This window comes from Perca fluviatilis, chromosome 13 (genome assembly GCF_010015445.1).
Source record: "Perca fluviatilis chromosome 13, GENO_Pfluv_1.0, whole genome shotgun sequence".
NCBI classification, from domain to species: domain Eukaryota; kingdom Metazoa; phylum Chordata; class Actinopteri; order Perciformes; family Percidae; genus Perca; species Perca fluviatilis.
In genome coordinates, this window is record NC_053124.1 from 26525290 (window position 1) to 26542016 (window position 16727).

The 16727-nt window shown below is 40.3% G+C and overlaps 1 protein-coding gene across 1 annotated transcript; it reads left to right on the forward strand.

Annotated features, from left to right (window-relative positions):
• Positions 1-81: 81 nt before the first annotated feature.
• On the forward strand, positions 82-16400 carry ak2 (adenylate kinase 2). The gene is made up of 7 exons (XM_039820707.1): positions 82-286; positions 3100-3225; positions 3763-3873; positions 6432-6526; positions 10709-10781; positions 12243-12462; positions 15486-16400. Exons 1-7 carry the CDS (start codon positions 188-190, stop codon positions 15491-15493), a joined length of 732 nt encoding a protein of 243 aa, XP_039676641.1. The 5' UTR covers positions 82-187; the 3' UTR covers positions 15494-16400.
• Positions 16401-16727: the final 327 nt, after the last annotated feature.

The following is a 16727-nucleotide window of genomic DNA, read 5'->3' on the forward strand; positions in this document are numbered from 1 at the left end:
TTAGTGACAGAACAGTGCCGTGTTCAATCAAACCCCTTTATTGTCCTGTAAGGGGCGGGATTTAACTGTCGTAGCTGAAAGTAGGCGGAGGCTTTTCCTTTCCTGGCTGAACTTGGCTAAAGTGTCACCAGGACGACACAGACAGACTTTACTAAAGTTTCTGCCCTGGTGGTCTCCCGTTATAGACATGGCCCCCAGCACGCAACTGAAGGAGGCGATAGCCGATGTGCAAGAGGGGATTCGTGCCATCCTGCTCGGACCACCCGGAGCCGGGAAGGGGACCCAGGTAAGAGGGAGAGCTAACGGAGCTAGCTGTTAGCCATTAGCTTGGAGCGACTATAGCATTTAACGCATGGTCGGCATGGATGTATTAAGAGATGCTCGGTAGTAGTACAAGTCATAAGCTAATGCTGCTAATGCTAACCTACCTGGCTTTACCGGGTTCTGTTTGTGACTACAACTCTCAGGAAAACACAGCTGGACAGTCTGTTAAGATGGCTTTGTTACTCTTAAATATGTTTGTCAGTGTAATAGGGAAGATAACTAACGTTACTATAACAACCTCATTAAGTATCCGAGACATTAAGAAATATGCATGTATGCACGCAATTAGTTCTGGTGTCAAAGGTTAGCTTTTGTCACCCTTTTGTTGTTGTACCATTTACACACAGTGCTAAACCCAAGACTAAAGGTTAATTGGAAGGCAGCCTCAAAGGCAATTTAGTTGTCAGTAACATTATTTAATTGGTCAATAAAAAGTTTACAATGCTCACAGAAACTAAATGTATTTGGCATCTAACCAAAAGTCCAAAAAGCAGTAAAGTGCAGAGTAACGTATAGAATAAAGATATGAATATGCCAAGATTTTACCGTATGAACAGTGTGAACATGAGCAGCAGTTAGCAAAATATGTAAAGTGCAGGTATAATTTTGCACTCTAGTGGTATAGATACATAACTATATAATCAAAGTCTGCATCAATTCATTATCTGTATAGTGTTACTGTGGTTTAATCAGTAGTCAATTTAAATTAATAAGTCAAAAGATAGCAGAAATCAGTTTTTATCATGAGGAAAATGGTTCAATTCAATCAAATCATAACGAGTTATCTCACAACACTTTACAGATGGAGAAGGTCTAGACACCACTCTATAATTTACAAAGACCCAACAATTCCAATAATTGCCCAAAGAGCAAGCGTTTAGTGTCGAGGAAAAACTTCCTCTTAGGCAGAAACCTCGAGTGGTGAGGAAAACTTCCTTTTTAGGGAGAAACCTTGGACAGACCCAGGCTCTCGGTGGGCGGTGGCTGACGATGCCGGTTGGGGGTATGATGAACAGTGACAATTATAGTCACAATACTGATAATATAGCAGTTGTGGTAGTAAATGGCATAGCAGGTCACTGCAGGGCATAGCAGAGCGTAGTGGGGCACTGCAGGGCATAGCAGAGCGTTGAGCAGGACCAAGGTGCCACCCTAATCCAAGGAAAACTGCGGGGCAAGAAAACGTAAGGACTCCAGGGAATAAGCTCCCCAGAGCAAAATTAGTAACAAGCATTTCGGGGACATGAATGCACACAGATTGAAAGCGAGAGGAGAGAGGAGCTCAGTGTGTCTAAAGAAGACCCCCGGCAGTCTAAAACTTTAACAGCATAACTAAGAGCTGGTCCAAGGCAAACCTGAGCCAGCTCTATAAGGGTTGGTAGATGAATCTGACGAATGTGAAGAGAAGCAGAGAAGAGAAGAGAAGAGAAGAGAAGGGGTGCCTTGTCTGGAGCTATACACTCTCCCCTGCTTCTCAAATGTGAATATTTGCTGGTTTCTTTGTTTTCTATCGTGATATATTGAGTATCTTTGGGTTGTAGATTGTTTGTCCAACAAAATAAAACACTTTAAAAAAGCCATCTTTGGCCCTGAGACATTTTGATGGGCATTTTAACTATTTAAAACTTTTTTTTTTTTTTTTTTTTTATCATCTAAATGATTGATCAAAAATAACCATTTTGAATGATATTGAAAATAATCGTTAATTATCTGAATGAAATCTTTCTCTGCTGGTGCCAGAAATGCTAGGTGGAGAGTCTGGGACCAACGGGTTAGGGTTACCTAACCCTGTGTTGTAATTTTGTCAGAGACTGAAATCTGAAATGTGTCACAATGACCTCCTTCAGTCTATCGATGGTCATCTCATTATGTAGTCCTCTCGGATCAGTCACACGTGTGTTAAAGTGCACAGACAACTTGCTCTGGCATGTTTGTTTAGTGTCTTGTTTCTTTAACACGTGTTGTGATCTGGTTTGAGTCATGTGTTCTCAGTAAAGCACTCCGTGGCAATCCCACTTACTGTATTGAGAGCTCTGAAGATTCAACTGTTTTGGGCGGTTGGATTCTTGTATTTGGAGCTAAAACGAATAAATCAATCAACATAAAATTGTCAAACTTTCTCTGATTCCAGCTTCTAAAATGTGATGACTTTCTGTTCTTTTTCTTATATGATAGTCTACTGAGTGTCTTGGCATTTGATCGGACAAAACAATTGAAACATTTGAAATAATCAAGAGAATTATCTGTAGGTTAATCAACAATGAAAAGAATCCGTAGTTGCAGCCTTAGTTATATTGCATGTTGCTTTCTTCCATATGGTGCATGCTGTATTGCAGATGAAGCCATGTGCAAAATGTTAAGGTACTGCTTCTTAAAGCACAACCAGTCCTGTAACTTCTTCTCATCTTCATCTCCTGAGAGCAACTTAAATAAAAAAATAACCCGGGAACAAAGCTTTCACCTCATTATTAGAGCGGAGGTGTTGCTATTATCTAGTCGACTTATCATTAGAGTTGTAGCCTATATATAGTTGTTTTTATATGTTGTTGTTGTATATGAGATGTAGCTCAGTCCTGCTGCTGAAAACTTTTTGGTCTCACAGCCAAAATACACAGTTTTCATGCTTTTAACAGCCAACAATGCAGGTGGTTGGCTCTCTGACAGAACAGTGGGAAGAACAATGTTAAAATTCATAACCAAACATCGTCTTCATGCGGTACGAGGTGATAATTTAAAACTTTAATAGTTCATTAATCTCTGTGCTTCTCCCTGCAGGCCCCTCGGTTAGCAGAGCATTACTGTGTTTGCCACCTGGCCACCGGAGACATGTTGAGGGCCATGGTGGCTTCAGGCTCCGAGCTCGGCCAGAGGCTCAAGAAGACCATGGATGCTGGCAAACTGGTAACGTTTCTGCTCATCTGCTTCTCATGAGCTCTGTGTGTATTTTTCTTTCTCTGCTTTTTTAGCCCTCTCTGAGGCTCTGTTGACGTTACAGCCTTTCATGTTCAGTCCCACATGACTACATGTCTCGTGTTTTGTTTGTCTTCCATGACATTAACAGCTAAAATGGCCTTAAAACACAAGTGTGGAGTGCAACAAGTGTAAGACAGCAAACCAGATTTTTCCTGAGAAATTTCCATTCCTTCAAGTTGGCGCTAAGCCATATATGGAGAAAAGTAATACTCTTACTTACTCTCTTACTATTACTAATACTCATCTGCATAAAGCAGTATCTGCTAATGGACGATGTTAAATGACTGTATGGCCAGTGAAGAAATCCTATGTATCGGAAGCAATTGAACTGTGTGTTTTCTAGTAAAGTCCATAGTATTGTTAGCTCTCTTCGTGTGCCTCCTGTGCAGAGCTGTTGCTATGCAGGATGTAGAGGATTACAGTGTCAATAGATGGATAAGAGAATTATCTTTTGTTGACTTGCAGGTCAGTGATGACATGGTCGTGGAGCTCATAGAGAAGAACCTGGACACAGCGCCCTGCAGGAACGGCTTCCTGTTGGACGGATTCCCTCGCACAGTCAAACAAGCACAGATGGTTAGGATTTGATTTGATGCTGTTATCATGTGAAACAAAAACTTTACGGAGTGAAATTAGTAGATCAAAATAGAGTCCAATAATAGTTTGATGTTTTAGAAAATCTGCCTATTTGCCTTCCTCCCAGGAAAAACAAAACAGGAAATCACTGTGCCCAGAGTGAAATAGATCCAGGATGTTCCTCCCCTAAACCTCAACTTGTTGTTTTTACATTTTGGTTTGTGTACAGATTAAACAAACGAGATACAACGTGGTATTATAATGAGTTTAAGAGATCTGATCCCGGCTCTAGCTCCATACTTAATCCACACAAGAGTGGTATTTATCTTCTCATTGAACTCTCTACAAGAAAGTAAACAATCCTGTTTACCAAATGTTGAACTATTCATTTAATTTCAGCAGTTAGCACTAACGGCACAATTTAAAGAGGCTACAATCCTAGCAAGACAAACTGTGACAAGTGACGTTGCATATTTCTGCTGTTATTTTCTGTCCTTCCAGAAAAACGCAGAGTTTTTTTGTGATTGTTGTGGGCAAAAATCCTTGATTATGCGGCACGTTTTCTTAAAAAATGTGATGGAATATGCGGGATATTTATGCAATTTTATGCGATGAAAATGCGTGAACTTGCAAAAATTGCGGGAACTTGCAAAAACTGCGGTTTGATGAAAAAGAGAAGAAAAAGTGATTCCCCCAACACCTGCTTTTTTTTAAACTTAATTTCCAAAAATAGTTTACAGATATTCAGTCATTGCAATAAGTAAACAAATAAGATACAAAAATATATACAAATAATATAATATTAAATTAAAAATAAAAGTAATAGTCTAAACAGAGGGAAATAAAAGATACAAAAGAGACAGACTTTCAAAAATCGTTAATAATATAGACAGCAGGAGCACTTAAACAAAGAGATTTGAGGAGACATCAGATATTAAGATAGCTTTCTTATTGGATACCAACTTAAGAGACTCAAAGTATCAACCTCCAACACCTGCTTTTCGATGATGTTCACATCGCGTAATTACGTCACTTCATAACGTTCCCATGGCAACAGGGGAAAATGGCTGCTCTTTGTGTGTTTTTTTTTTTTCAACTTTCTGCTAAGATATATGTGACTTTTTGCAACGAAAATGCAGGGATTATGAAATCATGCAAGCATCGCATATTTTGCGCGGAAATCAGCAATTTATGCGCCGAAATTTGGCAGCATATTTGAAAAAATGCGGCCCCTGCATGAATATGCAGACTTTAGCTGATTATGCATTGAATTATGCAATCGCGTAATTGCGCTTTTCTGGAGGGACTGTATTTTGAATAAAAAAAACCTGCATTTTTACTTAAATAGTTTTTAAAGTCTTCACAGGATAAGAAAGTCCTACATCCCTTAATTTCCACTGACCGATGAGTGTAATGCATCAATGTAAAATTGAAAAACCTTTTTATTTCTCAAATAAGAGGCGGTACTCAAAAATGGCCAGGTTATTACAAATAATAAATTGATGTTTCATTAAAGCTAAAGCATTGCCCCTTTTTGGAGGACAGATAGCAGCCAAAACATTATTTCAGTAAGATTGTAATGACTTAAAAAATCTGGAAAATGCTAAAACATTATTTCCCAAATGCAAAAACAAAGCTTCATGAAAGATCATGGAGGAAATTAACATGAAAAATGAGAATAGCTCATCTACTAAAGTATGATCAAATGTACTTTTGGAATAAAGGCATGTCTCTAATAATATGTTGAAAATCAAAGCAGAAACGAAAAGAACGAGAGAAAGAGAGGTTGTGTCTGAACTGAGGAATTTTTTCATTCTGCAACAGCTAAATGTTTTTATATTTAACATTTCAGACATTAACTGATGTTTTTATTAGTAGTCATATCAAAGAAAAGTGGAAGTAAAAGGAAAAGCCTGATTAATAGATGTCGTATGTTTTTTAAATTTTTTTATATGTATTTATGGAAATTTCAATACAAGAGTATATGTACAGGAGTTCGCACAGATACCAACTGAGAGGATTACGGTATTCATATAAAAAAACATTGGGACAGCCAAATGGTGAGGATACACAAGACCCCCCCACCCTTTCCCAAATCAAACAGACAACTAAGGCAAACTTATACAAAGACAAAAAAAAACCAGAATAGACCAATTGGATCAGGTCGTTAATGCTTACAATGGCAATAATAGTTGTAGAAACGCATGACTATGCTCACCCACATTCACACTCTCCTTCTCTTACCCTCCAACTCTCTCACTTTTATCCACTCACATGGACATACCCAAGCACACGCACATACACACACTCCACTTACATTGAGTAGGCAATGTAAAGATCATGTATAAGGAAACCAAAAAATATAAATGATGATAAATAAATGTATAACTAACAGACAAACCAAAAAAACAAAAACAAAGGGGTGGTGCTGCATGCTGCTAATATGGCAACCAGGCTAGTGGATGCATGTCATTGGTGCATTGTTGGGGCGAATTAATCAGTGGTGGCGGTGTCTGTCATGTCGTGTGTTTGATTCGTTCTACGTTTGTCTCTTGCAGCTGGACGACTTGTTGGACAAGAGACGCGAGAAGCTGGACTCTGTGATCGAGTTTGCTGTTGATGACTCTCTGTTGGTCCGCAGGATCTGTGGCAGGTAGGAGCCAGCGTGAGAGAGAATTAATTATTCAAGACCAGAGAGAGGATCCAATCTGTTTTATGTCCCAGGCACAACAGTGGTTTATGAGTTCCCAGGATGGTGCTTTTCCTTTTGGCCGACAATCTCCTCATTCTGTCTACGTGTTAAATCCACCCGGGCAGGTAGATTGATTCATGTGAACAGAAGAGTCTGGGACAGTGAGATAGGGCTGGAGAGAAGTGGAGCGTGAAAGCATGCGATTAACGGAGGAGGTGGCCTGAGGGGGTTTGAGAGTGTCCTGCAGCTGGAAGGTCACAGGTTGAATCCTTAAAGAAGTCAACATGTCCCTGATGAAATGTGCTGAATACCACAGCTGCTCGGTGCCTCTGTGTACTAAACTATTCAGTGAAACTGTTTTTTTTTAATGAGTCTCCAAAGGGACATGTGTATAAAACAAGAAACTGTGAATATTAGATTAAAGCTACAGCTCATTAGTGATGCACATTTACAGGGAGAAACACAGGATTTAATAATGAAGCAAACAAAGTAAAAGAGGCACAAGTGCTATTAAGAAAGGTGACCTCCTCACTATAAGGTGCCAGAAACCATTCAAATTCATATAAGGAAAATGGTAAGTGTTATATAAGGACACACAGTTCTGTTAGAAAGTTAGTTCATATATTTCTCATTATTTCTGCAACAGTCACACCAGCTTTCAACAGCAAAATTGCAGAACAAGATCAGTTAATTTCAACTTTGGCAAACTTGGGCACTCAAATCTTTGACGTTGAACAATTTCATATCGTCTCAACGGTGCTGACGGTGAAAATGTGCCTAGCTGTCAGTTAAAACTGGGCTGAAATTTGTTGAGAAGTTTGTGTTTCTTTTAGATGACAACCTTTTTATTTTAAAGATTATTTTTTGGACTTTTCCGCCTTCATTTGATAGGACAGCTAGGTGAGAGGGGGGGGGGAAGACATGCAGGAAATTGTCACAGGTCGGATTCGAACCCTGGACCTCTACGTCGAGGCATAAACCTCTCAGTATACACTACCGGTCAAAAGTTTGGGGTCACTTAGAAATTTCCATTCCACTCCATTATAGACAGAATACCGGATGAGATCAGTTGCATTGCTTTTTGTTTTTTTTAACCAGGGGCCTGTTTCACAAAACCAAGGTAAGGGATTATCCTGGATGAATTTAGCCTTAAATCACCATGGAGATTTATTCTGTGCAGCTAGCCTGCTCCCGACCAGGCTAACAACCAGGATTTATTTAATCCTGGAGCCTTTTCTGATCACCCAGCAGTGGTTTTACCCTGTTATCAGCCTGGATTCAAATACATACAGTGCTGTACATGTCTATAGTTGACCAATGCACCTTGAATTATTTTAGTTGATTAATTTTTTTTTTTTTATTCTTTAACAAAAAGGATCATGTTTGTTCCGCTTCCATGTACATTGTATTTGGCATTCTTAGCACACAATTTGTGTTGTCCAGTAAACTGGGACTATAATTTTGGAGGATTGTACAATTTTAAGTTATTAAATTAATTAATAATAGACTTAGTTCACTGGACCAGTAACTATCTAGTGATGTAGGCTACTGTACATTCATGTAACAACAGGGAGAGGACACCCCAATGGTTTTTGACCTTATACTTCGCTGGGGGGAAATAACTGATGAATATACTCTGTTCCATTCATGTTTACAGTGTGCATGGAATTTATCACTTAATTATCTTTATAGTTTCTAGATTTTAGAGTCCAATTTCTTCAGTGTCTTTATTTTCTATGTCCATATATATATGAGGGCCCAAGGCATATAATATGTAGAGAAGGAAACTCGTCCTCTATAAAAAATAAAATAAACGTGAGAAAAAGTGTGGCAGATAATAGTAGACAGACTGAATGCTAGTCTAAAAATATACATTTATGAACTACTGCTCTTAACTGAAACCATTCACTGAGTCACTGTCATTGGCAAAAACGAACAATTGTACACTTTGCTTTAAAAGCGAGCAGTGGAAGTTAATATGACTTAGAGAGAGAGAGAGGGAGAATTGATCTTCATGGTAAATATCCTGAGTAACATTATCTTCTGCTTACTTTTAAGGCAAAGAGTGCAACTGTTAATTTGTGCAAATGATTAGTAGCCTAATCCTTGAATGGAATGATTATGACTGCTTCAATTCAGAGCTGTGGTCAGTTAATGTATATATTTAGGCAACTTACGCAAGTTTCACGTCCTCATACTTCCACAAGAAGCTGCTGCTCACTCTGTATAAAGTATGTACAATGCGTATTCTCCATGTTGGCATCAGTAAATCTGTGATCGACCTCGCGGTCTTTTGAGGAAAGCCGTGGACGCGCATCTATCTGAATTACTTCATCCTGGCTCGACCTAGTCGCTCCTCCTCAGCCTGGCTTGGCCTTCGTGAAACGCACCAAGCCAGGATGCACTGATTAGACTAGGTCAAGCCTCGCTTTATCAGTTATCCTGGACTTATATATTCTGCTTTTGTGAAACAGGCCCCTGGGCAGCAGTTTTCAGATTACATTATGTGCTTAGATAATTGCAAAAGGGTTCTCCAATGTTTTCTCAGTTAGCCTTTGAAAATGATATCAGATTAGTAAACAGAATGGGCCTTTGGGACATTGGATGAATGGCTGCTGATAATGGGCAAAATATTGCATATGAAAATTTCTAAGTGACCCCACACTTTTGACCGGCGCCTGCTCTACCCACTGAGCCAACCCGGCCACAGATTAAAATTTTTAATTTTTTATTTTTTTTAACGGCATTTAAATTTGTTTTGCAAAAGCAGTTACGGTAAATGTTACACATATTATGGTGTTATTGTGCAGGTTTACAAACAAAAGGCCATCTCGGTAATCAGGCTTGTTTACTTCTGCCTACATCCTGGTTTGTCCTTACTCATGTCCTGCTGAATAACAAGCAACACCAGGGGCCCATTTCAGGAAGGAGGTTTAACAAACTCTGAGTCTAACCCTGAACTCTGAGTATATTTACCCTGAGATGGGAAACTCCGAGTTTTTGTTCCAGAACAGCTGATTTGAGTTGGTTCACTCAACTCAGAGTAGGTTCACTCAGAGTTAAGCGCGTGAATTAATGAATGAATGAATTAATGAATGAATGAGGAAATGAAAGCGTGCTGTGTCAGAGGGAGGAGACTGAGAGAAAAAACCTGCTCCCGACCAGGTTAGGTTCACAGGCTCAGTTACCATAGTAACTGACTCTGAGGTTAAGTTACCTCTCTTTCTGAAACAGGCTGGAGTTACCCCTCTCTCTCTCAAGTTTAAATACCCCCCCTTTCTGAAACAGAAAACCCAGAGTTCCCCTCATCTCAGGGTTAACACACTCAGTTTTCACTAAACCTGCTTTCTGAAACGGACCCCTGTAGACTTTACCTCTTGTGTCTATTTTGAAACAACAAGTGAATCAAGCCACAACCAACAGTAGCCACTGCACATCCTGCAAGTAGTCACTACATCACCAAGGTTACAGCGCCACCTATTCTGTAAAGATGCTCTGATCAGTTTCTCTGTGTCACTTTCTGGTCTGACCTGGCACTGATTAATTTATGTAAGCTCTACAGGTTGAGGCCTGAAGAGAAAACAGACGTTTTATAACAACTTAACTGGTAATGTCTTGTTGTTTCCATGTCTACAGCTCTGCTGCCCCCATTGTGCAACATATCATTATTCACACAACTCTTTTAAAACCGTTTAATAGAACTCTGCTCTGATTCGACGCTGACCCCCACACGTTTAACAGGCAGACAGGTTCTTAGAGACCTTCACGTGTCAGCGCTAGTAGACAATATGTGAACAATTTTATTAGTGTTTTTTTACTGCATCACAGTTTTTGTCCTTGTTTCTTCACAATAACCACTCTACATTATCCGTACGCCACACTGAATAAAAACACATTTAGTTGTCAAAGAGCCATCTTTCTCTCTGCGGGGGTCCTTTTGTGAGGAGGACGAGGCTGGCTGCTGCCTTTTCAAGCCCGAGTGGGACAAGGGCATTATGTAGGATGTGAAAAGGACAGTTAAGTAGTTAGTGAGTCACTGTGGCTGTCTAACCCTCATCTGTCCTCCTCTTCTCCCTGATTTCTTTTCCGTCCTTGTCCTTTCCTCCTCCACCTCTTCTCTCCGTCTCCCCTCCATTTCCCCAGACTAATTCATCAGCCAAGTGGCCGCTCCTACCACGAGGAGTTCAACCCTCCCAAAGAGCCCATGAAGGATGATGTAAGTAGTTTCACATTCAACCCACTTAGGAGCCACTCTTGGCTAAACTGCCACCTACCTAAACTCTCTGCCAAGCTAGAAATTGGTGACAGTCAGCCAGCTTCAGACTTGAGGGCTTTGATGCAATCTGAACCTATAAAATGTTTTTTTTTATTAAGTTTTGCCATAGGGGTTATACAAATAATTACAAAAACCCACAAACCTTACATAACCCAAATGAGTGTAAAAGACTATACAGTATACAGACTATTTGACATACGTAAACAGAGCTTGGAACATAAAACATATAAAGACAGTATTTGACTAAACGCTACAGGGGACATTTACTCTTACTTGTGTTTGACGCGATCCCCGCTCTCCTGTGTGAAAGTCCTGTTTTTTACCCATCCACCACCCCGACCAACCGCCCTACGCGGATTTTTGCCCTTTCATACTACTCGATACGGCGTCAATTCACAGGCAAGGTAATGTAAGTCAATGGAGGACAAACGGTGTTCATAAACGCGCAGAAAAGCGAGTGTGCATCTTCATAACACGCCAATAACTGCATACCAATTGGCGTGTCATACATACGCCACTTCATGAGATCACTCTGCTGGCTGATATCGATCTGATTTATAGGGCACATCTGTTGCAGATACTGATCTAACCGATTAGATCAGTGCATCATGACTTTGTGTGCTTCACGCTTTGTATAGCCTACATGTGTAACACATGAAGCCATGTGGCTCATCTGCAAACAAAGCAGAACACAGACACACAATCCTCTGGCTTAGAAAGAAGGCTGAGATTTTCAAAAGCTCCCGTGTTGTTGACACAAAGATGGAACAAGTAGCGAGAGGGATACAGGGACACTTGATAAGGTTGCAGTATGAAAGCAGAAACTCAAGAGCATTGGCCTCATTGTAGACACAACATTGTGAAACTGTATGTATCTTACCAGTTTCCACCATCATTTTTAAATGTGTGTACTCTGATTATCCTCCTTACCGGAAGGAATATTTAATTCCATATAGACCCAGCTATAGATTGAGACACACTGAATATCCCTTCTTCACTGTGCCAAACGTCTACAAAGAGAGTGGTAGACGTACCTTTTAAATTGAAAGCCCCTTCAAACTGGAATAGCCTGCCAGGGTCTCTAAGATCTGTCACTTCTTTGCACTTACTTGCAAACTGTGTGTGAATGGACTTTTGTTTTATATACCCAAATATTCGGGATACTTTTTGTCGTGTGTGTGTGTAATGTTGTCATGCCTCTTAATACTGCAATATGTTTCATACATGGATTTGTTTCCAATAAGGAGTCAGTGGTTGGGCGATGAGGGAGAGCTTTAGCGAGTGTGAATGTACATGTGCTGTTGTGTCTTGTGTCTCGAGGACCCCCTCGGAAAAATGTGTTTAAATTCTTTGTCTTTGTGCCTCTTCTCATTTGTTTTCTGTCCTCTTGTCTGCGTTCAGCTGACTGGCGAGCCTCTCATCCGCCGCAGCGACGACAACGAGACGACGCTGCACTCCCGTCTGGACGCCTACCACCGGCAGACCGTCCCTCTGGTGCAGTACTACAGCGCCAGGGGCCTGCACACGGCCGTCAACGCTTCCCTGAGTCCAGATGTTGTCTTCGCCTCCATCGTAGCTGCCTTCTCCGCTGCCACGGAAGAACCCGCCCGTGCCGTCGCCTGTAAAGACCAAGTGTTCTTCATTTGAAAACCTTTTTTATCCTTCCCGTATCCCCTTGAACTGGTTCTTTTTTTCCTTCAAGGGTGGAGATTATACAAGAGTTGCTCAATTGTCACAGTGGCAACAAAATGCAACTTTGCAATGTGTAAACATGGACGATGATTAGAGAAATTCACCATGTTTCACTCGTGTGATCCCTGTTGTAGAAACAAAATCAAGTGACATTACACAAAGCGCTTAGATCTATGCTGCTGCTGCTTTTGCCTTTCATTTAATGTAGAAATGGCATTTAATGTTTTGACATTTAGCAGAGCAGATGCTTTTCACCAGAAGGTGTTTTGAAAATATTTGTTTTGTGTCATATTGTTGGCCTTTGCTGGACAGGTTTGCTCTTGTTTAATCGATGACTTTGCCCTTTTCTCTTCCTCAGTCTCTGATTCTTGTGCACATTCAGTCCATCTCCTGTTTTTCCTAGCATTCCTATTTCCTCTGCTTTTTAATTCCTTAAAGTTAGAAACACAGAAACATCAGACATACATTGTCCAACCTGCCAGTCATTTTCTGCTGCCTTTATAATATTCTCAAATAGGATTTAATGTGTAGCATTAAGAAAGAACTTCTCCTAGTCGTAAGGCAAGGCGGTAAATGGGACCGGTGCATGCCGACGATCTGAAAATGACAGAAAGTTAGTTATTGCAGTTTGATTGTAGTTTGCCTCTATGGCTGTGACACACCACTCATGTACGCACTTAAGGTACTTTAAAACCTCTAAATTGCACTCCTTTAAGAGCCATAACTTCTGAACACAGACATGAGGCACATATTTAGATTAAGTGTGACGTACGCTTTCTGAGGGTATCATTATCCCTCATGCTCCTTGCAAAGAAATGTCCATAAATCCACTAAAAGATGCCACTTAATGCACATCTATGGGTACACTGCAAACAGGAACTGCTAATAGCTAGTTTTGCATGCTTTTAATGGGGGTGCAGTTGTCTTGATTTTGTCTGAAGGTGGACCTCCACAGTGTCAGACTTTTAGAACTCCTAGTTATCAGCAGACCCAAACACAATCTGCAGATTTTAAAAGGAAATAGTTTTTAGCTGTGATCCAGAAAGATTGTTGTGGAGATGTGTTAACCATAGAAATAAAATGGATTCATTCTTTGCTCCATTTTATTTCTATTGAGTCAACCTTCAGAGTATTTCATTGTTTTCTTTTTTTTTCTGTGGAAAATTCTGCGGAACTCTGCGCGCACAGATTCCATGTGGGCCTGGTTAACGGGGTTAAATGATGCATCAGTTACTGTGTCCTCCGTGACCTCTCACCCAGGACGTATTCCCTTTCTTCGGTCATCCTTCAGTATAATCTCCTCCTCTTCCTCCTGCTGCGCACCCTCTCTCTCGGACTGCATGAATGACCTTGTTGGACGTATTGAAGAACGACTGGTTGAAAATTAATTCAACATTTGATTGATAATGCCTAATTGTCCTGTCAATATGCACTTCACTGTGAAACGGACTGTACAGCTGAAGTAGCTGAATCCCTCCTGCAGGCCTAAAATAATGTGTGACGTCAGCTCAAATGTGGCTCAACACCATTACTGCAAAAACATTTTATCAAAATTTAAAGCTGTTACCTAATGTTAAGTCCATCCATCCATCCATCGTCAACCACTTATCCCGCGCACAGGGTCGTGGGGGGGCTGGAGCCAATCCCAGCATACGTCGGGCGAAAGGCGGGGTACACCCTGGACAGGTCGCCAGTCCATCGCAGGGCCACACATAGACGAACAACCACTCACTCACACATGCACACCTACGGACAATTTAGGGACACCAATAAACCTAGCCCGCATGTCTTTGGTCGGCGGGAGGAAGCCGGAGTACCCGGAGAGAACCCACACAGACACGGGGAGAACATGCAAACTCCACACAGAAAGGCCGGGCCAACCGGGGTACGAACCCACAACCTTCTTGCTGTGAGGCGACAGTGCTAACCACCGCACCACCGTGTCCCCTACCTAATGTTAAGTTTGTTTTAAAATTGGGCAATGTGTTCTTTTTCCTATCGGTGTCCAGAGTTCAGAGGCCTGGTGGATAAACAAACTTGCATTTTTTTAGAATTTATTTTTTTCAGTGACCGTGACATTGAAAGTCAAAGATGGGAGTCCATGTCTCGTGTGCTGACATCAAAGAGATGAGCTGAAGGACGTTGGTCTCTCAAACCTTCATTAAAATTCCTTCTCGGAAATGTTTTAAATTCAGGCTTTAGTTTCTGCTGCTCCCAAAGGTGTCTTTTTACCTTTTCTTTTGTTCCATAGGCGTGTACTTGGAGTACTTGCTTACTATGTTTAGTTCCATAAAAATATTCTCCTGGCATAATGGGAGTTGTGGAAAAAAAATCATAATTTATCAACCGAAGTAATTACTGACATTTTGGAAACTCTTCCTCTGAACGCTCCTGTGACATCCGGCTTTTGAGGATTGAATCCTCTCTCTCCTTGACCTCTTAGTTTCCTCTGTAGTCACCTGGTGTTTGTGTTCAGTGGAACCATCGTGCATGCAGACTGTGTCACCTGTACTTTCCCTTGAATACTGATGTGTTTGTATACTCTCGGGGGTTGTTGTGGTGAAAACAATAGCAGATGTTCAGAAGGCCCAGTAGGCAGATTTCTGTCTCTTATTCAGCTCAACGAGACAATTTCATGCTAAATTTCCCTTTTTAACATTCCCTCCTGTGCTCAATGATGCCTTAGTTCTTTTTATTTATCGCCTTTTTGAAAGCTGTGAATGTAGAGATTTAGAAGCCTAACAGAAAACTTTGCTGTTTGTTTTGTTCACCCTTAAATGAATGTAACTTTTAATTGTGCACTTTAAAGTTTTTTTTGTTTTTTTGTCCATTGCTTTTGGCAGTTCCAGCATTTAAATGACCCCCTAAACATGTGATTTATTCCTGGCATGTTTAATTTACTCTGTAATTCACCCAAAACCTTTCTTCCCCTCTCTCTCCTTTCTCTTTCAGCTGGTTGAATGCTGGGCTGCTACATTCCCACCAAGGCGAAGGATTGGATTTTGGCAAAAGATCTCGGGTGGGTGGACAGACGAAGGGGGGCGGGGGCCGGGGGGGTCAGGGTCAGGAAATGAAAGGAATCCTTATACTTTATATAAGTAATCATGTTGCGGTGCTATGGGGCTTGTAGTTGTCATATTCCTAAGGTTTCCCTTTTTAATAAATGTCATGCTTTCCCTGAAATCTTCAAATTCTGTGAACCTTTTTTTTTTCTTCACCTGACCCCTCACGTTTGTATCTACAACTGCCATTTTGAATTGGCAATTGTAGAGGCATATTAGACTTGTTAACTAATTAAATGACCTAGGCCTCTTGCTGTAAAATAAATGAGACAAATGCAGAGATTGTTTGATGTTTGCTTTTGTTTTAATCCTCAAATGACACAGTGATGGCTAATCTTGGCCTGGAAGAGAGAGACAAGTTTGTTTGTATAACAGCTTTCATCAACAAGACAATGCAATCTTCTTTACATAGGCAAGGCTAGATTACCAACTGCAAAAAAACAACCTGTTTCAGAGCATTGTGGCTTTTTGGTAATTCATTACATGCAAATTTGTATGTGGTGCATTTTCCTAAAACAACAGTTGTTTCATCAAATTATCCCAAACAAACTGACGTACAGAAAAGGTTTATTACATTGTTAGGAAGTATTGGTTGGTTTCTGAGTCTTTGTGCAAAATATACTGAAGCTGCCATCTACAGTGTGTGTATATATACAGGTGTGTATAAGAAACTCAAGGCAATATGAAAATACATAAATAGAATTTAAAACCATTTAAAGAAGTTGTTAAATAAAAAGCTAAAATGGAATACCTATTAAATAGAAAAAGAAGTGTCATTACCTGTTTAAGTAGGTTTCATTGTTTTTTTTAAAATCTAAACTAATTCCAGGTATGTTTTCTGTTCTATAATAATCAGTACAGTGGTTCATGCAGGAAATCCCTGTTTGGTAATTAAACCTACAGCAAAGGGAATGAAGATCATTGGAAATAACGTGTCAACATGAGTGGAGTTTCTTTTTAAGGAAACTAAGGTCATACAGTGTTAAAAAAGTAATTTTATTATAATCATTTTAATAGAGACTTAAGTAAGGTTTATTTTATAGCCAAAGTCACAAATATGTCTCTTGAGGGCTTATAAATCAACATGAGGCACCCCTCTGGTGACCCTCAAAGGATCACCAGATAAATCCGA

Coding starts and splice junctions, on each gene's coding strand:
- ak2 (XM_039820707.1), top strand. CDS start 188: ATGGCCCCCAGCACGCAACTGAAGGAGGCGATAGCCGATGTGCAAGAG. Junction 3,226..3,762: donor CCATGGATGCTGGCAAACTG/GTAACGTTTCTG, acceptor GTTGACTTGCAG/GTCAGTGATGACATGGTCGT. Junction 3,874..6,431: donor CAGTCAAACAAGCACAGATG/GTTAGGATTTGA, acceptor TGTCTCTTGCAG/CTGGACGACTTGTTGGACAA.